This window comes from Poeciliopsis prolifica, unplaced genomic scaffold (assembly GCF_027474105.1).
Source record: "Poeciliopsis prolifica strain line A6 unplaced genomic scaffold, Auburn_PproV2 SCAFFOLD005, whole genome shotgun sequence".
Lineage (NCBI taxonomy): Eukaryota > Metazoa > Chordata > Actinopteri > Cyprinodontiformes > Poeciliidae > Poeciliopsis > Poeciliopsis prolifica.
Genome location: NW_026562380.1, coordinates 13,655,049 through 13,681,423, shown reverse-complemented (window position 1 = coordinate 13,681,423; position 26,375 = coordinate 13,655,049). Strand labels below are relative to the sequence as shown.

At 41.0% G+C, this 26,375-nt stretch overlaps 1 protein-coding gene across 10 annotated transcripts in view; it reads right to left on the bottom strand.

Moving 5' to 3' along the window:
- The window catches only part of LOC129359710 (ankyrin-3-like), a 91,744-nt gene extending 66,982 nt beyond the window's left edge, over nt 1-24,762 (bottom strand). For 6 of the 10 annotated variants that reach the window (XM_055029533.1, XM_055029534.1, XM_055029535.1 and 3 more), the window contains exon 1: nt 24,068-24,761. In XM_055029533.1, the coding sequence (XP_054885508.1) occupies nt 24,068-24,190 (123 nt within the window). In that variant the 5' untranslated portion in view covers nt 24,191-24,761. Of the gene's footprint in view, nt 1-24,067 lie in introns of all 10 variants that reach the window. The other 4 variants (XM_055029531.1, XM_055029540.1, XM_055029532.1 and 1 more) reach the window with 2 other exon arrangements.
- Between the last annotated feature and the right edge of the window lie 1,613 nt (nt 24,763-26,375).

Genomic DNA, 26,375 nt, shown 5'->3' with positions numbered 1-26,375 from the left:
CTCCATTGAGGGAAAACAGAGCAATTAAACAACATTTATACCTCCTTTTGTCGTGGTATAACTACAAACTTGAATGACTGCTGCTTTGTTTTTGTTTTTTCCAACTAAAAGTCTGAAAGAAAAGTCAGACTTGCTTTTGTCAATTAATTAGTAAACAGAGACGACTCCATTTAGCCTTCTAAATTCAGCAAAGCTTGTTGTTTTTGACAAAAATTTGAAAAGGTGCAAGTGGAATGTGTGTGAGAGCAGAACTCAGAACAAGGTGTGAATATAAAGTCTTTTGAAAGTCTTGGACATCAAGCTACAGATGTTGTGACCTTTGTATTGACCTTTTTGGAAACATTTTGTCTCCAGTTCAGCTTTAACTCCACCATGCTGTCACCACACACATCCACACATTTGCTGAGGTAAACTCTCTGGACTTTTTATTGTCCTATTAAGACGTCTACATGTTGACATCCGTGCAATTAACATAAGTTTTTCCCTAACAGAATGGAAATAATGTGGCTCTGATGACAAAGCTAGACTAAGCAAGACAGGTTTGTCTTTCCATTTGTTCCCCTACTTTATTGGACGTTTTAAGTGTTATGGAGAAACTTATAATATTTCTCAGGAAATACTTTCTCGCTTGAACATAGACCAACTGAAAGGAGAATTGATGTGTCTGCCGAATGAGTTCAGATGACGCTTACACAATCTGATTTAACTAAAAAACAACTGAGCCAAAAATGTCAAGGTTGTCTCAGACTTTTAAGTGCATATATATACATATACATTTGCTCAGTTCCTTTATGAAGCAAGCGGCTGAAGAGACAAGACAGGAAGGATTTGTAATTAGTGTATTAGTTGCTCCAGATGACTTTCCCTCAAACGGCAAAGTTAGTCCATAGCTCAGCTCTCAAAGCATCCAATTAGTTTGCTGCATCTATTCTTTTTAAAGTGAGATAAAGTAAACATTTTTTGCTTCAAGCAAAGAAAAAGTCTAGTTTCAGTAACTTTTCAACAAAATGACCATTTCACCGTGACATCTGTTCTCCCACAGCAATGTCCGTAACATAATGTAAGCATCTTTATCTGTTGGTTTCTCACGTCTGAATAAAACCCAAGCAGAAATCCAGTGTTTTACAGAAACTGAAATGCGTGTTTGTCACGGTACTGTCTGAGTTTAGCGTCCAGGTGTGTGACCTACTGAGGCTTTGTTGCTACAAGGCAACAAACCATGTAAACTTACACATCGCAGTGCTGTATAATTTTTAGATTCAAGACAAAACCTGCGTTTTGTTGTTGTTGTTTTTTTTTTGTAGTAGCATGTACTACACTTTAATCGCATAAATAGCAGAACACACCTTAATACTGAGTATAGAAAAGCTATGTAAGGGCTGAGAACACTTGCTAAGCTATTCTTCCTAAAATCCTCAAGTGTTTTTGAAATTTTTATTTATATATCATGCAACTCCCAACGCATCTTTAAAGAGATTAAGTAGATTTTACCCACATGCACAACACTGATTTTGTTCAGTTATGCACAGAAGCCTCTAGAAAATCTCTGAGACTAACTTCAAGGTCTACATTCTGTCCAGAATAAGGGACGTGACGGTCTTTGTGAATGAGGAATTACACGCGGCAGGAGCGTAAAGCGAAGGAACGTCATTGGGCGCGGACAGATCAAACGCCAAAGGAAACTGGGCCATTAAAATCGAGGTTAAGCCTGATGGAGAGCATTAATCTAGTGTTAGCTGGACGGGTGAGGATGAGGGACACAAATCTGACACGCGGGCGATAAATTACATGAGCTGTCTTCAAGCTGCACTCAAAACAGCCACAATGCAGGAAAAGCTCGGCCCTTTGCATTCTCTGTTTAGTGGCTGCTGTCTGTGAGAGCGTCTCAGAAGAAAAAACTAAAAGCAATCCAGTTGGTCCTGCAGGCTTTTGCAGTTTACTCTGAACGTTAATGCTGCACAGATAGCATTTTAGTTTTCATTGAAGAACCACACCTACTAGAGAACATTCAAACTCCATGCTGACTTTGTTGTTAAAGCTTAATTGAATCACATTTTGCATTTTCTTAGATATTCTAGCACAGATATGCTGGATATTCAGTCCGTTTAAAGACAGATTCCTGGGCAGCGTTGCTTTCTTGATGTCACTTCGGCACATAGCAAAGTACAAACAGATCAGAACATGCGCACCCACTCACACTAAAAAGAATAAAGAAATGTTATTGCAAAAGTTTTCAGGCCCACTTTATTTTGTTTACCTGCAGGGAGATAGCGGCACCCAAAATAAGCACACACTGATGTCACCACTATGGGCTCAGTGGGAGCTCAGAGGAGAAGAGCCAGACCAGCAGCAGCTGTATTGTTTAACTTGATCCTCTGCTCTCCTGACAGCACAAAACTCAGAGTTGGGCGCACAAAGCCAGCGGCGTCCGGATGAGGGCCGCAGCGGCCGGCGGCGCCAAAACTCTGCCTCCCAGCAGCAGTCACTTTACCACAGGAGGTGAAGCAAAACAGATTCATCAACTTGAACAGATTCTCATAGAGTCTGTTCGGTTAAATACGATGAGCCTGCTAAAGAATTATTGGCTGACATGTTTACACTAGAGAATGTTTTTAGGACTTCTATGAAAAAAAAGTGTTAATATTAAACTATGTACCCTTGGACTTTTTCAGTGCATATTCCTAAGTGCAAGGAAAACAATAATTGGCTTTCCCCACAGCATGATGCTTTCACCACTGTGTTTCATTAGAGAGATCAGGTTTCCCAACGGGATGTGGGGAGTGAGAGTCTTCAAATAAGACCACATGTATCAGGGTGCTGTAGTGGTGCAGGGGCAAAGCACCGCCCATGCATTGAGGCTTTAGTCCTTGTGGCAGCAGTCGCAGGTTCAATTCCCGGCCTTCCCCCTCTGTCATTACTCTCTTTCCTGTTGAACTACTTTTAAATAAAGCCTTCTAAAGCCAACAAAACCTTAAAAAAATAAACTACACGCATCAACTTTGGCCTAATGTGATCAAAGCAGCTCCTGCTATATTTGTTCCCTAGTTGATTTGCGGAAAATTGTTAACATGACACCATGAAGCGTCCTTTGAACAATGACAAACTCAGTTTTATTCTTTGACATTTTATTGAGGCCTGATACTGTAACTCTTCTGTTGTGGTGTTTTTTTTCCCATCAACTTTGGTGCAGTTTGGAACCTGTTTTTAAAGTGCTATATAAATAAATTTTACATTGACATGGGACAGCACAAGACTTGGTGGGCAGTTCTACCACATTTTTTCCATTTTCAGATGACCAACTAAACACTGATGTCTGAACTAACTCTGTTTTCAACTTCAGCCTTGTATGTTCCTTTTTGTCTTGTGTTGTTTATTCACCAAAGTTATCGGACAAACCTCTGAGGCCTTCAATGAGCCGCTAGATGCACTCAGAGAAAGCCAACATGGTCCTGGTGGCGTCATGCTGACATGGGGACATTAAAATTATAATTCAGCCTTAAGTTACAAGTGCACATGGTAGCATCTTAAAATACTGCTGGATTCCTGGTGGATTCCTTAGTGCAGAAAATAGACCCTGCTTCCAATCTGAACCAATAACTGGTTTATGGTCGATAAATATGTTTTATTACATTTCTTGTGAAGGGATAAATATAAGGCAGATGCCTGATGTTTATATGTAGCTGAGCATAAAGGCAAAAAAAAAAAACAACTTGAGTAGTTTTTGATCACAGCACAAAAAAATAAAAAAATGAGAGCTGCCTAAAAGCATGTATGCCCACTAAATAAATACATAGAGAAGCCATTTTCTTTAAATAAACTTACATCTTTTTCACTTTTATGAAAACTAGAAATAAAAATGCAATTTTTTTTATGATGTTGTGCTGTTTATCAGATCAGCTGCAGTCCAAAGCTCACAGCCACCACTGCTAAGAGTCCTGGTAGTTTTTGCATGCCAGCATTCACATCTTTTGCAATTCTAATAGTGTAAGCATTTCTCTAACATCAAGCCAAAATACAACAACAAAATATAAGCCGAGCTTTCAATAATAGAACTACTTACTCGGACAAGTAAGGCTGCACCCTCTTCCACAGCCATGCTCTTTGCCTCTTTCTTCCTCGCCTCCCAATAACGAAAACTGAAACCTGAGATGAAAGTGGCCAGGCAGCCAAGTAGCCAGCCAGTCAGTCATCTATTCAGCCTGTCAGTGAGCTGCTGTCTCAGCCTCACAAACTTCCATCCCAACCGGAGTAAAGTGCAAGGAGCCATTGGCTCAAGTGACAGAGTGGGGAGGAAAAAAATTGCAAGCGGTGGGAGTTTCTGGGCTCCTTCCGCTCTGTGGTCGATGCACATCAGGGCGAGGGTTGGACAGGAGGGTAAAGAGGTGAGCGGAGGGGAAAAATGGATGGCAGGACAGGAGGTTTGATAAGGAGAGCGGAGTCTACATAGTGAGTAAACAAAGCGCTCACGCTGCAGAGAGGACACATGCCAAATCCCCTCTGCTGCCCTCTCGCCCTCCCCATCCCTTCCCTCCTGTGCTTCTCTTCTTTACTTAAATCTGTAAACGAGGGTAAATCCCTGCCTCCTCATAGACACAGGAGATGGGGAAGCTGACTTACCATAATAGCTGAGGCTTCTCCATCCCTGTCTGCCTCCTTTCTCTTCTTCCTTACCTTCATTTACTCTGAGCATATGGGGGGGCGTCAGTGTGATCTAGATATCCAAGGTTACGAGCAGCAAGAGGGGCCACACTGAAAATAGCAGCTGAAACAAATACTTTCACCGAAACACCCCCCCTTAACCGCCGCGTTATCCCACCCACTCTCCCTCTCTTTCCCTCCCACTCGTTCTCTCCCATAGTGTCTGCCGGCCCGCTCCTCTCTTTATTGTCGCCCTGCTAATCAGCTTGTTTTTGCTCCCCAAACAAAGACCACTGTCAGAGCTGCTGTGAGCGCACACACACACCACACACACACACACACACACACACACACACACACACACACACACACACACACACACGCAGACAGGCTGGGCTTGCTATACCTGGAATCCCAACACAGTGGTGATTGTATGCATACTGGCGATGCTGGGGGGTTGGGGCGGCTTTGAATGCAGCAGGGGACAAACAATAACACCAGACGCTGCTTCGAGGGCACAGGATCTTGCGGGTTCCCCTCTCCCATCAACGAGGAGACGTTAACATAGGATTAGGGGCTTTTCTTTTAGTATTAGGGACACCCTCTGTCTCTCCACCAGGCGCACCGCCACAGTCAGCTGAGTGGGAGCCGAACATGGAGAACTCACACCCCCACTAATTGTCCCAGGCACTCAAAGCTGCGCCTCAGCACAGCGTGGAAGCATGTGCACAGAGATCCATACGAGCAGCAGAGAGGAGAAAATGCATCTAAGTTCTGCATCTAATCTGCACGTTTGATATTGGGTAATTACACCTGAGGGTGAAAGGTCATTCGATGGCGTCTTACAGGAGGTTCTACAACACTTCAGTGTTCCTTGACTCATTTGTCTGTGGCTATGCCAACGCAAAGTTCAGCAAAACCTCTGAGTTCTTTAATATTTGCAGACTGGCTCATCTGATAAAAGCATTAAAAGTTGATAAAAAAAAAACAACAAAAACAATGAAACATCCTTATTCAATAAATTAGAGTTAATTTGCTTCAGTCACTCAATTCTCTAAGTGAAATACATTACAGACTGCTGATGTTATGACTATTTTTAAATGAATTTCTGCGTAAATATAAAGAAAACAAAGGATTTAAAGCGAGCACATTACATCACATCAAAAATAATAATAACAATAGTAATAATAAACATTTTTAAACCTAATAAAATGTGGCCTTCATGACAAACATGTTGTATACTTGCTCAACAAGAAAATCTAATCAGACCATATATTCTAAGTTACTGATTATGATTATATCTGTGAGCCATAAACTGCATAAAAACTGTAAAATCACTATTTATATTTTAAGATCATATGGTAGAAGAGCAAATTCTGGACAATATTTCTCCAAATCCAGTACTTTACAAAAGTAACCAAACTTTTTCTGTTATCCCGCGAAAACACGACTGCAGATGGTGCCATCGACGTGCCAGCTATCTGAGACTGAGCAAGGAGAAACGTAAGAGAGAAAAGAAAGGAAAATTAAAATGTCTTATAACACTGGCGTTGTTGTGGGTGTATCCCTGTACTTTGGGACAGGAGACAAAACGAGTTTGACAACAGCGGGGGGGGGGGATTTCAGACCGAGGGAGACCTGGAAGAGAGCTGACGGAGGGAGTGACAGATGCTCTGGACCAGAAGAGGCGAGCGCGACGTGTGATTGGTGGATCACGAGCTCCTTCACGCTAACACCGTTGTGAGCAATCCTCCTCGGGAAAAGACTGGGTTGCCATAGTTACGAGGGAGGGTTACAGAGGAAAAGGAGGGGATTCAGGGCTGGCAGTGGAAAATCATTTTGACACAGTTAAATCCTGCCTTTTCAAACAATAACGCACGTTTTTGATTCTACGCGCCAAATGAGGTGCTTGCACTTCTATTTACAGTAAATGCTTACATTTAATCCTGTGAATATGTGAGCAAAGTCTCTAATTAATTAATTTAATTGTAGAGAGTCGATTGTAAGGTCACTTTTCATGAAACAAATATCACAATAAGGTGTGCAACCTTTGTCGAACAGGACAGCAGGTATTCTTTTGAAAGTGATCTTTGACCTTTTCTCTCTTATACTCACTTTTCTTCAGCTTGACTCTCAGTTGTTTTTTTTGTTTTTTTTAAGCATTTAGATTTGGACACTCAGGCTGCCATAAAATAATAATAATTGAAAAAAAAATTCTGTTGAAATTTAACAGAAAGCGAAATGGCTTTTGGCGATGTGCATTTCATTTCTCAAACCTCAACTGGAGGAATGAGAAACCCCAATATCCTCATTCTGTGGAGGAAATTGCAGAAGTCAATTGCTGCTTTAGCTGCACAGAGCGTGCTCAAGGACACGGCCCCCCTCACCTGGGACAAGAAACCGGCAGCGGCTGGAGGGGGAATGGGAGAGAACGTGAGCCGATCGGAGGAAAGGGAGAAATGGGAGACAAGGCAAAGAGAGGTGGGAGGGACGGAAAAGGGTGTACAATTCATGCCAACTTTTTATCCAATCTCACCCAGATTCAATCAAAAAAATAAAAGAATAAAAGAATTGCCCAATTTACTATCCAGGTCCTGGTGTTTTAATCGCATGGGAGGCACAGCTGCATTGATAAGCAAAGAGTTATTCTGTAGCTGCACATTAGAAACACCCTGTGGCATCAGAAACGGGGGGAACCCGAACACCGTACTGGATTTCATCCAACTGGTTTGTCAGCTGAACAGGTGAAATCTGCACACTTAAGTTTCACCCATCAATATCTGTCTGTGCAGCAGACTGACCTGTCGTACCCAGGTCGTCCTACGGAAAGGAGGCGGCAGGTTTATAGGAAGGTTACTGAAAGGACAAACGGGTCAGGATGTAGGCGCACAAGACGAAGAAAAGATTGGGTGTAGAGTGAAAAGAAGGAGAGAGAGAGAAATGCACGTTGGCGGGAGCACAGCTTGAGCACATGATCAAACACAAATACAGTCAATGTATGTAATGACCTAAATCCGGTCCGAACACTTGGCTGGGTTATTGCATCGGCCTCTCTAACCTGGGCCTAATCCGGGTCAGGCTCCGTTATGCAGGCAAACACTGGACTCTGGTGGACAGTCTCCTGCATCACAACTGCAAAGCATCACAGCGATCCCACCGAGATGTCAGCAGTGTCCCAAAAACACCAGGAACCCTCCTGCAACCAAAGCCATCTGGTCGTTGTGTTGTTTGAAGAATAATTGATGTACAAAGGGATCTTTATCTTGCTGCTACATTCATTATAAAAGGAGCTATTGTACATAAACACCAGCATGTTGCAACCTCTCATTTTTTTGTTTGTTTATTTGTTTTTTTAATGTAAGTTTAGCATTTTTGGCTTTTTTTTTTTTTTACTTTCGTCTGCATTTGTCTCAAATGACGTGAATTGACAAAATTTCTAACACTGTTCTGTCTGCTTCTTTTGTAACATGTTGATGTAAATGAAGTTAGTTTGAATTAATTTGAAAACAATCAACAGTATGAGAAACATTAACATCAGAAACTCTGAGCTCCATTTAGAAAAAAAAAGGAACAATTATCAAACATGTTTTCCAGAGTAAGATTATTGCAAATGAAAGCATCCCCCCCCCCCCAAAAAAACACTTGATCATCTTTTTAGGATACATGCATTTTCTTTTTGTAAATGGAGAACATACCAAATTATTACCAGACCAAAATTAGCTAACATTTCTGGTGATAAAATACTTAAAATCTAAGATTCTGCTTGGAATTTCAATAAAGAAGACTGTTTTACTGGTCATATTCCTAGGACTAAGTATATTCAATCATAATTTATAGTAGAAAAAGCAAGGACAAAACATAAATACATTATCTACACAAGTTGCACAAATGTTTATGCTGATCTATCGTCCTTTCAAACGGTTTGGTTCATGCTTTTGAGAGGGCTGTTTCAAAACAAAAAGTTTCAGCTAAAAAAAGATCCTAAACTTTAAAGACAGTTCCTTTCACATAAATATCAATTAGCAGTTTCTCAGAACAGCATCATCATCATAAATATTGCATTTCGGCAGGAGTGTGTGTGGTCAGTGTTGAGCACATCTAATGCTACACAAGTAAGAAGAAAGGAGATTTCATTCTGATTCCAAGTTATTCAGATATAAATAGTCATAGACAATTAAAATGCAAGAAAAATAGATTAATGTTTCATCTAGGAAACATTCGCTCCTGATGTCTTCGTAGTGACAGAATCTTGCAGAGCAGAAGCAAAGAGTCCCCGATAAATTATTAAGCATTGGGTACAAACACATGATTCCACGCAGCCAGTGGTAAAACCCTTAATTGAATATTTAATTGCAACAAGGAGGTAAACGCCAACACATGCGCACAAAAAACACATTTAACGCCTGTAGGTGATATTAAAAGAAATGTTGCAAATTTCTTTTGTGGCTTCCATCATAACGTTTTATTCGCACATAAAGCTGTCTAGAAAAAAGTCAGGATTGCAAAGCTGTGTGTTTATTTTGGCCGTGGAGCAGATCTGAATGAAGCAGAGCGCGCTGAAACTGTTTTCGCCTGCTCCTTGGCAGACAGATCGCACCAGACGAGAGTAAACTACAGGCCATCTGTCCCCTCTGAGCCCCCCTTGGTGTCAACGCGGCGCGCGCAAACACACAAACACACGCACGCACACATTCAACCACAATCTGGACAAAACAAAAAAAAATTAGAAGACAATATTTTTATTTCTCCACAAACAGCCCGAGTCTCGAGACCAAAACAGAGCAAAGGCTCCATTTAGAACGAAAGAAGCGGCAAAAGCAGAAGAGTTTAGAGGGATTTTTTCTGGATTTATCAATCTATTAGTGGTTATATGTATTTCCATTTAAGATTAAAAAAAAAAAAAAGTTTGACTGTAAATATGTTCTATCCAGAACTCCTTAGGCATCAGAGTTTTAGCTTCTCCTGGCTCCTTCTTTAAAAAGGAACTCCCATTAATCGGTTTGTGACATTACTCAAAGTATTTGATTAAATGTAGCTGCATCCTTTGATGCAAATGATCAGGCACACTTTAAAGGAATGCGATGTTATTGCATTTTAGGCAAGCCAATGTTTATTTCGTGATTTAAAAAATGAATTGGTGAAATTTTATTTGAAGGGGTGTGCATAAGACTGACATGACACTGTCATAAACATGAAGGAGTATTTATGAATGTCTATTACTGTTGTCATGAAGTGTCATTCGGTAAATAATGACACTTTCAATGCAAAGTTGCTTTGAAAGTCCATTGAGAGTCCCAACTTTGCATTACTTTGTAAATATTGACATTGTGATCCAAATTTGGAAAGTTAATTACAACTCAGAGCAATTTTGCATTAATCAATTGAACATCAGAATGATGGACAAAATAATCCTTTTTTTTTTTAATCGTTAGTTGCTAGAACAATGTTAGTAGATTGCTGCCTCTCTAAATCTGCCGTTTCTGCTTGGCAGACAGACGTCCGGTGCTGAAACAACCCGCTGCCCCCAAGGCATCACAAAGTAATAGGCTGATGAATAGAGAGCCCCAAATCCATAACAGCAGGACTCAACCAACAGGAGAGGCATTGAGCAGACTGAGTAAAGAAATTTATTTGAATTTTCTTTCCCCCTATGAAGTGCTAACCTCGACAGCTGCTGAGTATTTAGTATCAGTGAAAACGTGTTTTGGATGGTTAGATTATCCCTGGGATCTACTTAGACGTTTAATAGAAAGCAGAGGAAGCTCAGCCAATAAAGATGCCAATAACTGAAGCTCGCAAGCAATCCCAGAGGCCATTGGAGGTCAAGAGGTCAGCCGGGTCAAGCATAGCCTCCGGAAGGATTTCAATACATTTAAGAGGACAGAGCAGCAGGGGGGCCATTCTGTCTGTCTGCTTTGAGTAGCTAATTTAGACAAATAACCAACAGGTGAAGGAGAATTGATGGAAATTTATAAAGCAAAAATCAGAAAATAGAAAAATTCCCTCTGTTGCCTCAATCTGAGTCAGATTGTGTTTGTAAAGAAATCTCTTCTTTTTCTTTCGCCCGAGCTTTGTTTAGCTCAGGATCCAGAAATCAATAAAGAGAGAGATTCAGGGTGATCCACAGCTGATTTCTCCTCGTGTCTTTGAGTTCAGTTTGGGTGGCTATTTTTTCTCTGCAGGACTCTGCGATGGGAATCTGACACACTGGCGTAATACAGTAACCAAAGACTTGTGCTTTGCACTTTGAACACAGTTTGCCAAATTTCTTGAGTCAAAGTCAGAAAGTTTTGCGGCGGGTTTAAAGAGCAGAAAGTTATTTCAGTGGATAAAAGGCAAAACAAGTCGAATGTAGACGTACTAGTTCTGTCCTGATGATGTCACAAATGTCCCGAGAATAAGCGCTTCTCCTCATAAACTCATGCGCTGCTCGCCTTTTTATTTGCTGCAGTCATTCATTATGCTCTGCTTATACATTAAATCCTGAAGTATTAAGATAACACGGTTTGGGTTTGCACTTTTGAAAATATTTGTCTTACAAATTTCAGCTTTAATAAAAAGTTAGAAACTTTTTGTGCCATATATTGAATGCTGACGACAAAACATAATTTTTAAGATAAAAATATTGACAGTGAATACTATAATTACTGATAAAATATATGTATCAAAAAGAAGATTGATCTAATGATGAGCTACATGAAGGGTAAAAGTTGCATGTTTTAGTGTCGTTTCAGGGGTAACCGAGAAACTGCAGATGGGTGGAGTTTCTCTCAACGCATCACATCAACGTCGCGTCCACCGTTGGACTGAGAACTTGATGAAATACTGTGGTTTGCATGTTACTGTGCAGCTGTCAAAGCGGGTAAAGGAGAATAAACCGGTGGATGGCTGTTGGCAGCTCAAACACAGCCGACATGTCAAGTAGCGCAAACCGTGTTTTACTGTGGGCGGCAGCACTTTTACTTTACCAGCATTAGTCCTGTTGTTGCACTGAATCTGACCCTGAAAAGCTTCCTTACTGTCTGTCCATTCATCCAGTCCACACAGCTAAAGCTGACTGTTTACGAAGTCCCCAGTAATGCGTGCTATTACATGCCCACACCAACACTTCAGCAAACTCTGCAAAGCGTCACAGGTACACACACACATACACACACACACACACACACACACACACACACACACACACACACACACACACACACACACACACACACACACACACACACACACACACACACACACACACACACACACACACACACAGAGACACTCTCTGATTTTGCCTACCATGGTACGTATAGATGCTCTGTCCAGTTGTGCCAAGGTCGCAGCTGAGCAGAGAGACTAACAACCTATAATAAGACACACAACCTTGACTGATGGGGACATTCAGTTTACTTGGCTGAAGCAGTGAACACAGTCGCAGAGTCCTCTGCTCCTCAGAGCTCTGAATCACTTTGTGTCAGTTTTTGTCCTTTACGTTTGGCTCTGCTCTTCAGCTTGGGGTTCCCTCTCTCCTTTGTCCAGATTCTTGTCTTTTTAATTGTTTTAATCGATTTTGTTCAAAATAAGCAAAATGGTGACATCACAGAATTTAACTGATGTAATTATCCAGGTCCAAATAAAAGACCTTTATAAAATATTGCTTGTTTGAATTGCTGAATATATGCTGACCACTCTCAAAATGAACAAATACATGCTTCATTTGCCATAGAATAGTGACACTAATTTTGAACTGAATCAGTTTATTTACCAGTTTTATCTTCGTTTTTCTTACTATTAGTCTGAAGGTTAAATATCTACAGTCTTTGTTTTTGTTTGCTATTATCTCTCTAATCTAAAAACACCTGCACTCTCCGTTTTTAGGACAAACCAATGTCTCGTACTTTGATGCACTTTTTAGCTTTTACTAGAAATCTGTTAAATGTTACGAATAATTGCTTTGAGACCTAAATAGAAAAAATCTTGTAATTCTTCTCAAAAATCATCTTCTGTTGGATTTTAATTTTTTTACTTGGTGTCTACTTGGATATTTCTGCTCAGCTTTTTTTTTTTTTTTTCACTCTGATCAACTGAGCAAACTCATGTTTTGCACGTCACTGGTTACGGTTGGTCGCTGTCCGGAGGGAAGGTCTCTGAAAAGTTGAAGGTGCCTCATGTCGACACCCTCGACATGAGGGTGTCGAGTCGGCTCACACACCGCTGACAGCCTCTCTCACACACACACACACCCACACACGCATACACACCCAGAGACATGCATTCTGGTGTGTGACAGCAACCCAGGTCAGCAGCAACACCACCAGCAATCTGACTTGCACTGCTGCATCTCAGAGCATCACATCACGCCTCCCAGTCTGACAGTTAGCAAAATGTGCAATTAGTCAGAACATTTATGAGCAAAGTAATTTTAATACTCCAATCCTCCGCTTATCCTGACATAGTTGCTGGTGTCTGACTCCAGCAGTCACTGGGCAAAAGCCAGGCTACATCCTACACAAGCTACCAGTCCATCATAAGAGCAGTTTATTTTCCAGCACTCAGCTGAGCCAACAGTCATGTTTTTATTGTTTAATGGGAGGAAGCAGGAGAACACCCTCTTATCCAGGCGGGGAACATACAACCCTGCATTCAATGGATGTGAAGTGCACTTCAAGTTACTAAGTTGTTTCGTTTCGGACATGGATGCAACCAGAGGTAAAAGATAAAGCAACCAGCAGCTAAAGTGGGTTGAAACCTTAAAGTAGAATAGTTTTAATGTGATATTTTGAAAAAAACGCTTTTGAAAAAATGCTTTCTGAACTTGTATTAGTTGAAATAGCTGTTTCGTAATTGGCCATCATTATTTTGTTGATAAGAAAGTGAGTCACCTTGACAATAGCTGAAGATTCAAGGCACTTTCAAATGTCTATGAGCAAAATTACATTCATTTGGAGCCACAAACGTGAAAAAAACGAAACAGGTTTGTGATATTTTATGGTGTATGTGTGTGTGTGTGTGTGGGGGGGGTGGTGTATGTGTGTGTTTTAGCAGCTTCAGCCAGGATATTCAATATAATTTTGCTTTTGCTCTGGTGCTGATACACACGTTTAACACAGAGAACTTCTCAGCTTCCAGAGCAGCCCGAAGGTATTGAAATTAAACCCAAACGATGAACCAGACTATTGGGAGGTCAACAATTTCCTTCTTACTATCATGGCTGATTCCTCCAGATTTTTTCCATGATGCCACAAATGATGTGCTTGATGTGTTCAAATATATCCACAAGGGTGCCTCCACTTAATTAAAATGTTGTGAGTTGTCCTGTCAGCAACTTTACAAAGTTACATCATCACCCAAGCTTTTTAAAGAGGCTTAAAGGCGCAGTAATCAGCGGATGTGACCTAAAGAAAAGGTGGGTGTGCTTCAATGTCTTTTTCTTCATTGTATGTAAATATGTGGTTCTATTCTGCCTAAATATTTGTTTTTGGGAAACAGGGTCAGCAAACTGAAAGCAGATAGTTGAGTAATGCTGCATCTTTTTGGTATCAGCAGCGTGAAACAATCTGACCTCTCATTACCACTACGCAATGACACAGAGATCAGGTGGATTGCAAACAGAATATAGGGTGTCTCTGACTCAGGCTGCTCTCAAAGTAGCAGCCGGGTACAGAACCAGAAACATGTGGATGCGAGACTGTCAACGTGGAAATGCGCATCGTCGATGGAGCAGGGTGGACGCTGCTGTGGATCTGCTCTGTTTTTAACGCGTGTGATTGAGAAAGACGAACAGAGGAGTACGAATCATAAGACACATCAAATATTACAGAACCGAGATGGAAAAGTGATCTATTACATGGATTATGAGAAATAAGCATGACTCAGTAATGTTGGAAAGCGCAGGCTGATGGTAACGACCTGATTGCTGAGAAAGGTTAAGTTTCACCTTCATCAGATGATAATTGCTATTGCTGTTGCTTTGTCTCTGAGACAAAGCCTTATTTTTTTTCTTCTTTTAGATTTTCAGTTATTGCTTTTCTTTATATGTGTGCATGCTTATTGATTGTTTAATAATTGGTTATTGTGCTAAGAATTTCAAACTGCCTTGTTGGTTTTAGTTGCAGATATGTGGAAGGAACCCAATCCCAGACGGACAGGAAACAGTGAGGGGAAAACATTACTCACAATGACACACAAAACCTTGTTTGTGCATGTACCATCGAAGGTCAGTGGGTTTAATCAAAAGGAATGACTATGCAAAGAAAACCTAAGTCATGCTAAAACCACGCAGAAACATTATTTTATTGCCGCAAATTTTATGACTGGTAAAACTTCATAAAGTGTTTTGAAGAGAAAGAAAAAAATAGGGACGCTAACTGCTCACTGCAAAGGAATGAGCATGGCAGCACATGACAGAAGGATGGAAGGGAGTCAGACAGCCAAAGTTTCTTCTTTTTTTTTCTCCACAAACTTCTGTCTTGCTTTTTCTTCAGTTTTCAGCTGGTGATTCAACCAGTACAGTGCTGTGGGCGCAGCTGGATGTCTTGTTTGAGGATGATCCAGGGCAGGCAATATCAGAGAGAGAGAGAGAGAGAAATCTTCATCCTTCAGGGAGACACTGAGCTTCACCTAGAAGAACAATCGGAGGCAAAGCAGGTTTGCTTGTGTTTTTCGACTCTTACAGCTCCTTCACATCCTTCTCAAGGATATGGACTTTGGTCTTTTTTTCCTGCACAGACCTTGAGGTCCTTTAAAGTGAATCTTTTATTTAATTTTTTTTTCCTCATTTGTAAGATTCTGAGAACCTTAAAGGAAAAGGCAGAGGACAGAAAAACTGGAACACTTTTAGAAGTGACAGATCACCAGGAGAAACAACGACTGTATCACGCCACCATACTTACACACTTGACATTAAGAGAACAGACGACCAAACCTCAACATGTTGTCAGTATACACCGACACCAGAGCACACATGCAAAGATAACTGTGAATAATTTAGCATCAAATACAAGATAGAAGGAACATTCTTCTATTCAGGCTTTGGCTGCATATTATTGCAACCAAAGATCACAGTAATACGCAGCTGTGTATACAGTATTATGTTGTCTAAAGGTCTATCTTTTCCATGATCTCACACATAGCCACCCGGAGTGAAATAATACCAACACCACCTTGCAGCTACAAGTAACCTTTTCTTAGCAGTCAGTTTTCTGCTGGATCACAACATTTTGTGCATGCTTGATTTACAGATTTACTCTAGAAGCCAAAAGATGATCGAAGCTTCCTGTTCCCTCGCTGCTCTACCTTGGAAGTGCGCAATGCCACGAGATATTTTATGTTCAGTGCTTGGTGTTCCCACTCCATCGCTGCTTTAAAGATGGCGAGTAGTTAAAAAGCAGAAAATGTTAAGTTTTACCTAGAGACTGCATATAGTATATAGAACACAAGCTAATTTCTCAGCTCGCATTTTCATCTGCCTAAACAACACAAACTTGAACGTCCACATAAAGATGTGTAAAAATGCCTGAATGTGGTAGAAAGGATTCCGGGGTCGATAAAATGTTTTTGTTTTTGTTTAATTTCAATCGGGGGAAACTCTGGGCTGCATATTTCTGGGCTAAATAAAGACAATGAATCGTCAACCTTAGAAAGGCATTAGAAAGATGTCAACTAATGTCCAGTGTTAATAGGGTTAGTTGAAGAGATACTCATTTTATATTTTGGTAAAGGAAAAAAAAAAGTTTAAAACAGATCTGAAAGTTGGAGCCTGTTCAGACAGAGGGTTGGATCCGTGGCTGTCAGTTTGTTTGGGTAGGTGAATTGAAAGGGGTAAGAAGACTTTCTCTATGACAATAAAATGAGGCATATTTCTATTATCACGGGAACCCTCTGCATGCAAAGCCCTCCCATGGTAGCCCCCTGTTTTCTTTCTCCCTTTTGCCAACGTTTTCCTCTCCCTCCCCCATACGTGGGAGCTAACCGTGAAGCGCCGTGATTACCATCGATCCGACCGAACACAGTCCATTTCCTCGGCTCTTCAGCCTCTGAGCTCCACACGTTAGCAGAGCAGCCACAAGGCCAAGACCACATGCTTTTGTCCTTGGCAAAAGAGCCAGACTTGTTTATTTTCCAGAGCTGTTCCACAGATAAGGCAACATGCACTGACATGATAAGTGCACTACTTAAAATACATGCGGGGCAACCAAAATCAAAGAATGTGACAAAACTGACGGCCGGATGAATGCGGTCATCGGTGCTCATCACGGTAGAGTGGCAGGTGGTTAAGTGGAGAATGGAAGAGATGGCAGCAGTGGGAGTGGGGGGCGAACAAGCAAAAGTAATTATCAACCCGTAAAGGCGTGAGTCCCAAGGGTCAAACGAGGGGTTGCATGTATGAGAGAGAGAGAGACAGACAAGCAAGGCAGCATTATTTCAATTAGAGAAGCGTATGGATGAGGAACACCTGCCGTACAGAAAACAACACATCCACCCAGGCTTGTGACACAACATTTGGCTCTCTTAAGAGCTTGATGGAACATGTCTACTGATGGTGCCCAGCGGTGCATTACCGGGTGTGACAGAGAGAGGTGGGGGCATTAAAACGAGCTGCAGCAGACCTCATTATGAAAGTGCACAGCAAATATAATACAACATTTAAGAATTTGTAGATAGCTCTGCATCTTTAAGCAGAAAAGGGAATAAGGCTTTTTTTTATTTTTTTTTTTTAGTGGTGTCTCTGGTTTGTTAGTGTGAGGTATATTCCTCTCTGCAAGTCCAGATGTATTTAATTATCCCTGAATTAACCCTGAACACTTAAAAATGATGAGAATTCATGCTGGCCTTTGTGACATTGTGAATTTTTGTCATGTTCACCCTGTTGCTACAGAGCTTGTTTTTGTTTTTTGTCTTGTCCGCTTGGGTTTGACTTCGGTTTTATAACTGTCCACATATCACTTTTGTCCATAAAAGATTTGCTCAGCGGAACATAACCACAGAAAATTTGTTCTAACACTTATCTGTGTCATAAACCTCAAAACTTTTATTATTTGGATCATTTAAGATACAAGAAACTAAACTGTCCATCAAGAAGATATTCAGCTCAAAAACTCAAAGTACCAAGGTCGTTTTTATCCGAACATCTCATTTGCAAAATAATGTTTCTATTGTGCTATAAATGCCTTTTTTTCATTTATGTAAATACATTTTTATTAGGATATTAAATAAGATGACTCCAAGCGGATTTTTGCTGTGGACTGTGATTATCTCTGCCACGTCGGTGGATAATTATTGACATGTCAGATGTGAATTCATGTCCTGTCCTTTTAAACAGGACGTCACGTCAGCACTTGCGTCCAGGAAGCACGAGGAGTGCTGATGGTTTGTCGGAGCGGCAAGAAAGACACTGATCACCTTCAAATGACATTTAGGCTTATAATCCTGCTCTCCCGCTAATTCTCTTCATTTCTTCTTGTCTCTACCTCTGTCCTTGCTGTCAAGCACACACACACACACATGGCACCAAGTCTTTTCTTTCTCTCTACTCTTTCACATCTGTTGCTCTGTCTCATTGCCTTTCCAGTGGGATTCTTCAGCACAGGGAGACACTGTTAAGCTTTAAAAGCAAATCATATATATTTTTTTTTTAAACGGAGGGGAATCCCAACTTCACAAATGACAAAACCTTCAGATGCACAGTTACAGAGACTCCAAGCGACATTTCACCACCCCCTTCTCGTACCACAAACACACCAACCCCCTCCAACAGCAGCGGCTCTCTGTAAAAAGCCTTGAAGTGGATCAATAATTAGAACAATCCTTATTGCATGTTTTCATTTCCCTTTAGAGACTGGAGCTGAAGTGGAGGTGCAGACAGGAGACGGGATGCTCTGCTGCACAATCTGGGATTCCTACTGGGTTTTGGACACATGCAACACAGCAGTTACCATAACAATGGACGATGTGTCACAGAAATGGATGGAATATGGTTGAGGGGAAAACCTCTGGAGTCGGGAATGTCATACTTAAACAACAAAACAAAACAAAAAAAGATGAAACACTGAGAAATGTTTCTAAAGACCCCAGAACAGCCAAGATGCTCGTTAATGATCGGGATTAGTAATCTTCAAGAAGACCAACCTTAGAACTCTACACAGGAATGGGCTGCAAGAGAAACTACACATCTGAACAGAAGAGACGTCCAAACAGGAAGACCTGGTGAAAAAAAAAAAATTCCACACTGGAAGCATCTCCTTCAGCAAAGCTACAATTCTTTGGCTATAAAGATATTAGTCTATAATCTCAAGCAGTCGGCAGCAAAACTGAGCTTGAGTCACTGCTTTGTCTTCCTGGGACCCAAAACAAAAGTGACTGCTGTCAAAGAGCTTCCTCAAAAGGTCAAGAGCGATTTTTAATGTCGGACTGGAAGGACTGTGAAACAGGTCACGTCTGTAGGAGTTTAGAATATTTAAGAATAAAGATTCCTAAATTTCAAAAACACTATTTGTATTGATCAACACAATCAATTCGATATCAACCCAATAAAACTCATGCAACCTACAAAACAAGGTTTTCAACTTGGTTTGCTTTTTGTTATAAATCATGATGGAACATCTTGGTGTTATACGACAGAATGGAGCATTGCTAAGGGAGGCCAGGGAGTCAAATTATTGCTATTTAGATTTTTTTTTTTTTTGTCGTCTGTTGATGCTTGCTCTTCTGAGGGGTTTACTTGTATCCTGCATGCCTGCAGAAAATCCATTGAACCATGTTGTGAGAAAACTGTTCCCAGACATTTTTGCAAAAACAAAGCAAAACAAAATAGCTTAGAATGGGAACAGATCCCAAAGGGAATGAAATGGACGCTTTATTTTCAAGCACCAGCTGTATATCATGAGGGGGTCTGCAAACAACCGTGTCATCCAACACATCATTGGCTGTCAAAGCGAGTACAAACTGTCCTCACTGTGGACATAAGCTGACACTTCATTGGAACCAAATAATCAAAACCTTTTCAGGACTTTTACCATAAACTTTTAGAGTCATGTGGTGTTTTCGCTTAAAGAAATGGTTTTGAATTCAACAAATGAATTCATCTCTGCTGAAAAACATGTATTTCTGTTTTTTCTCACTGTGCTGCCATTAAATGCTAAAATGCCTCCTCACTCAATTCTCACTCTAGCCAGTGACCATCTTGATAGTGAAAACATTTAGTAACACAAAGAGGAGTTCCCGATGCCAGTGCAATTAACTGAGGCAAGCATGAGCGTCTGAATTCATTAACCTCCATATTTGATGGGCTGATGGTGGGGGACAAGGGCAGGGAAGAGGTGGAGACAGGAAGGAGGGTCGCAATGCATGTCCATTAATGAGAGAAATATGATGGAAAGGAGGCAGGTGGACAAAAAAGATGCATATATTTTATGCATAAAGAGCATAAGGAAAATTTTCCTCTCTTTTAGCTTTTCTTCTCAGGGCAAGAAAAACCCCAGCCTTGCCATTTCCCTCAGGGCCGAACTCAAAGTACAGCATTAAGCTAAAGTACAGTTTCGACACTGCTATTTTTCTGGAAGCATTTATTTAAAGCTCTCTATGTTGGATTTACTGATGAGATAGACTTTTAACAAAGGTGATAATAGTAATAATAACAAGAAGAAATAATAGTAATATTCACAACTTATGCTTTTTGAGCATAAGTTGAGAGGGACATCTTAAAGTTGTCAGAAGATGAAAAGCATTATCTTGCTGTTTTACAATTGAAGGTGAATGGAAGCATCTGTGTTCGTGAGCCTTATGAGAGAAATAACTAGTGCTGTCCCAAAGCACGTTCTCAGTTCTGGGAAACCTTGTAAAACTGGGGCACATCAGGAGGAAAATTATGCTCTGCTCTGTCTTTGTCTGAGTGCGTCTGTGGGAATCCACTGGGAGACCCCGGCTTTGGAATAATGACATTGGAGCTAAAACATGTTGGAGAATTCATGGAACGAAGGGATAGGGATTTCCCATTCAGATAACAGGAAGGCCAACAGTACAGTATGTTTCAGTGCAGCAGAATGTCACAGGCTGACCTGAAAATGTGGATAGGTGCAGCTATAAATGTAACACAGCAGAAATACGCAGTATTACAGTTTCATTTTGGGAGCATTTCTAACAGCTAACGTTGTCTTTGATGAAGACATCTGATAGTAGGAAGGCTACAAACCTAAAGCTAAAAGCTCAGTTTAACTTACTCCACAAACAAAAAGAAAATATTCAAAAGATAATCTGCACTCTATCATATATTGCCAATCTGGTGATCAATCAGAGCAAAGTGGCTGGTCAGTGAAAAATGTTAAAGCCACACAAAAGCCTTTAAATTATTATTTTTTTCATTCATTCAACCTTTTACACCAATAAAAGTCGCACTGCTACCACACACATTTCTAGTCAGGGACAAATTCCAATAGCTCAATCTGTAAAAAGTAGAAAATTACAGAATTTAATTTGAGTCAGATTCTAGGACTGTCCAAGAAGACATTAAGTTTCTCTGGTACCAAAATCTGCTGAAATACCTTTAGCCACCAGACTGAAAGAGGAGGACTGAGGATCATAAGGGAAGTAAAAATCTCCAAAGCTTACTGTCATCAGGCATCTTCAGTCAGCAATCTCTTTCTCTACACCTAAATCTTATGAAAAAGAATGATTATAGACAATTGTTCACATATCTTTACTGCGTGTGCCGACAAATGTGCACATGCCTCAAAGCATACAACTGAAATGAACTGTGATTCTGTCAAAACGTAGTCTGACTTTATAACATTCTGCATGCAGTAATCAGCCTGACGGTGACTAACGCAGCTCTACATTTACAAGTGTTCTCCATGCAAAGTTTTCTACCTGTTCTGACGTCCAAATATAGCGATTGTAGGAGCGGTGGAAAGCAGTGACTCAAAGACGTTTGTTGTACAAGTTTGCAGCCGCGCAGCAATATCACTGCAGCAATATCAAGTTGCATAATAGAAGAAATTTAATCAAAATGTAATTTTTTTCATTTGTAAAAAACTTGCTAAGTTTGTATTTAAACTTAATCATTAATCTCAAATTAAGTTATTAGTCACAATTTGCATTTCATTGGCTGTAATGCAATAAGTTTCATGCATGTCTCGTTTCTGCTTAGCGTCCGTGACACTGCCAATGCTTAGTCAGTCAGGTCTCTAAGACAAAAGGAGAGCTGGAAGGCCGAGTTTAGAAGCAAGGGCATCCAAGGAGTAAACTGAAATTAGTGGAAAAACTCAGGTTACTTTCCTCGTACTCCAAAACAGAAAAGAATCCTACTGGATAGAGACGTTTTGTCTCTTTGCATCATTATAGCATCCCAATTCGGGTCAAACTGAACCACTATTAGTATAAAAGCTCTCAAATAGGAACCACGTCAAGGAATGGAATCAAGCAGCACATTAGAGCTGAGCTACAAGTTTGGAACTTGAAAAAGTAAAATAGGAAAATATGCATTATAAACAACAAGAACTGATGACTGTCGTAGATGGTATGCATCCAAATCAATAAAACCGACTCCTTTCCTCCCATCTCTGTCGTTCTCGTCTATGAAACATGACTCTACATTAAGACAACTACCTGATCTTCACCTCAGACATGTGAACAGGCTCTCGCATGTGGATCGTGTTTTATTGTTCGTATCCCAAAGAAAACCGCTACTTTCCTCAAGCGTATTCGCAATCTTTTCCGGTTTCTGAAAGATTTGTCAATGACGGCTCACTCCTTGCATATGGGAAGGTCAAATAACATTGCCAGCAGCATAATTCAAAACCAGGCGCCCATGGATACAAAGTACACTGTTATTGGATTGATCCCTCACGGTCAAATGTGTTACTATCAATATGGAGAATGCAGCAAACGCTTTCAGAAATAGTCACAGGACAGCTCAGACGCGTATATTTGTGCTTTTAGAAGTTTGACGCTGAATATTTACTGTAATCCCGTTGACCGTCTCTTTGTTTTCAGGGAAGTTTTGCGCTTCGCCCAAAGTCGAGAGCCGGATGGCCACAGAGATACACGTGCATTTCAGTTCCCGTCATACGAAAAAGCTTCGTCATCAATAAATCAGTCGAGTATGCATTATGCATGGCTGTCTCTGCATCCAAGCGCACACACATGCACACGGGACTCTACAATGAAACTGACTGAAACCAACCAAAAAAAAAAATCCTAAAAGCAGCAGTTATTCACATCTCGTGCGTCTGCCGACCATTCAGCGAACATGCAAACGCACGTTCTTCAGAGAGCGGAGTGAACACATCACATGTACCTCAGCAAAAAAAAAAATGAAAATGACAGTAAATGATGAGAGAGTCAGAGGACGGCAAAGAAACAAAAGCATGGGAGTTCAACTGATCTGGAGGAAGTCATCGTGTGTGGACAGGTGGTAAGACTTTAGAAATCCCATCCATTGGTTAGAAAACTGAACTTGGTTCATTCTTCCACAGATTTTTCTACATGTTTGAACCAGCAGCACGTGTGTTGATGCACTTTGAGTTTAATGGGACTCTGACATAGAGGTCATTTTGGTTTGAGATGATAGAAATGTGGATAGTCTTCATCTATTTGTTAGAGTCAAGACTTCATCTATCAAAAAAGCTGTTATATATTTTTTGTTTTGTGTTACAGTCCTGGGAAAAAACCCAAAACAGAATCGGTCAATTTCTCCTTGATTTTTTTTCTGGTCGATGATCGGCAGATCAGATACTGAAAGGACCAGATTTTCTCCCCCCCGATTTATCACATTTATTGAAAGTAAAGATTTCCACAATCTTCAGTCCGTCACCTGCATCACCCAACAGCATGTCGATTTCTGCAGGGTTTTTTTTTTCTTATGTTTAAAAAAAATTGACAATTTCTTTTCTCTTTCAAAGGACGTAAGTTCAAGAAGAAAACGTCAGAAAGGTCAAACTCAAAATCCACTGGTCAGATCGCAAAGAAAACCAGAAATCGGCATAAGCCAGGGGAACAAAAACAAAAAACAAAAAAACTGATCGCTGTACCTCCAATAGTTTTGACATTGAGTTACGCAGCAACATTTAATGCACCTGCTCTTATGAAAGAGTTATTATAACACATGTAGTACACATAATTAGGCAGCCAGCAGCAAATAACACACTTACAAGAAAGAGCACATCCATGAATAAACACACGTGAGTCCTCCAAACCTCTCGGATGGGGCTTAATGAGCACACAACACACACACACACACACGCACACACATACACACACACCCCCACACACCCACACACACACCCACACACACACACACACACACACACACACACACCCCCACACCCACCCCCCCCCACACACACACACACATACGTGCACCCAGCTACGCTCCAGCGACACAGAGAGAGCAGAACAGATGAAGCCACCAGCAGCAGCCAGGCCGCCAGCCCTCGCCTGTTACCTTTCTCTTTTGTTCCCGGGACGACGCTCTCCTGCTCTTCCTCCGCTTCTCCTTCTCGTCCTCTATTGCATTCACATCCACTTCCCCCCGATTCTTCTTCAGCTGGGAGGCCGCGTGAGCCATGATAGGTAGTGATAAAAAGACGGGAAAAGCACCACACACTGCACACGCGCGCCTCACCTGAAATCCCAGAGAAGTTCAGGGGCTGCTGGCGAAAACAAAACCGGGATCTCAGAGGAAAAAATCGGGGTAGAAAAGGAAAGGGGGGGAAAGGGAAGAAAAATGCCCTCCTTGAAAAGGAGAATGGGGAAGAGTAGGGGTTATTACAATTCTTTTTCTTCTTCTTTTTTTTCTTTTGCAAGTATGAAAGTAAATCCTGTGTGTCCTCTTTTCTTTTGGTTGTTGCTCTGCTCTTTTCAAAGTGATGGAGTGATGGGAGAGAAGAGGCAGCTGCTTCTCCTCGTCTCCTCGTCCTCCTCTTCCTCCTCCTCCTCCTCGTGTATCCTCCGCTGGCAGTGTGAGAGGAGCATGTCCAGGAGAGGTGAGGACAAACCGGGTGGAGAGAGAAGAGACGCGAGCATCACCAGCACAGAGGTGGATGGGAGGAGAAAGACGGTGGGAGGAGGGAGCGGAGGAAGGGGAGTGGTTTCCACGGTAACAACACTCCCTTTTTTTTTTTTTTTTACACCATTCTTTGAAATTGACATTATTGCTGCTTTTTTTTTTTTTTTGTTCTTCCTGCAGCCAGGTTGGCAATAAATGTATTTGTCCAGAGCCTGAGAGGGAAGAGCGTATAAAGAGATGCAAACAAAAAAACAAAAAGAACAATAACATGTGAGTGGTAGTAAGTGTATGAATGAACCAAAGGCATTGCTAGTGGGAGTGGGAAGGAGGTGGGGGAGCAACAGTAGAGAGTGTGCAACCATCCCCTACAGATTACAAGGTGATGGTGGCCAAGAAGCGGGATGGAGGGGGGGAAACACGCAGAGGACACGGCTGAAACACACCGAACGCACATAATTCCTTCTCTCCACACACACAGTGAACAACAAGCATGTCTGCGAACACACAGTGTCAGCTCGCATGCATTCAAATGTATGAAGAAAGCCAGCTGGAGTCTGAAACATTCAAGTATTCAAAGTAAGAAATGTGACTAGAAATGCACTGATCCAGCTTTTCCTGGCTGATACCCAAACACATTTCTCTAGAGTCCAGTTGTATGCACTTCCACTTTTCAAACACACACAGAAAAAAGAACGTGCTGCGGGTTCTTTTTTAAAGAAAGTAGCTTTGATTCAACAGAAAAAGAAGAAATTTGAAGACTAGTCACATTTAAACCTATCTAATTTTTAATAAATTAATTGCAGGAAGGGCTGCAGGCGATTGTGTTTGTCGTCTGTAAATAATGGATGTTTTTAGTCTCGACGCATGAAAAGAATGGAGAAAAAAAATCAGACATTTCCAAATTGACCTTTCAGTCGATTACTGCTTGGTGCTTCTTTATAAATTAATATGTATGTAAGCATAATACAAGCATAATACGACCAACATGGGCACTCACACCTGTGTTTCAGTCAGACAAGAACAGTACATACACACATGCACACACACATACGCACTCACTCTTAATCTAAGAGCAGTTTAGTCAGACCATTTAACCTCACAAACACGCCTTTTTTGTTTTGTTTTCCTGACTCTGAAGTAGCCAGAAGAGCCCACAGATTCACAGAGAGAACGAACAAACTTTGACTGTAACAGTGAATTTAACAATGTCTAAACTTCTTTACTGTTTTCAAAGAAATCCTCTGTGGATCAACAAGATTATGTCAGTCGGCAGAACTTCTCCAATCACACCAGAGTACGACATGGACGGAGACTTAAAGAGGATGGAGGCCCATTATTCCACTGCAGAACTAAAAGCTGCATTTTCCAGTGGTAAAAAAAAAAAAAAAAACATAAACAATGATATTGTCACAGCGACGACGCTTAATCACTTACACCGAGTCAAACGTTCATCTGCAGCGAGGCGGCGTTCATGTTCTACTACCACAGAGGCAACACAGGAGCAGAAACACTTTCACTTGAAATAAAAATCTAGTAATAGATTTGGAATAAATGCACTATGCTGATAGTGTAATGGCGTCTTTAAAATTCATTCAACTTTAGAGGAAGTTTGTAATATCCACAGATACTTAAAAGCCACAGTTTTAGACACACATCAAAAAGGCCCATAAACCTGAGCAGAACCTTGTCATTTAAAAAGCTGTTATGGAGCCACAGAGCGCCGAAAACAGCACTTGATGTTTTA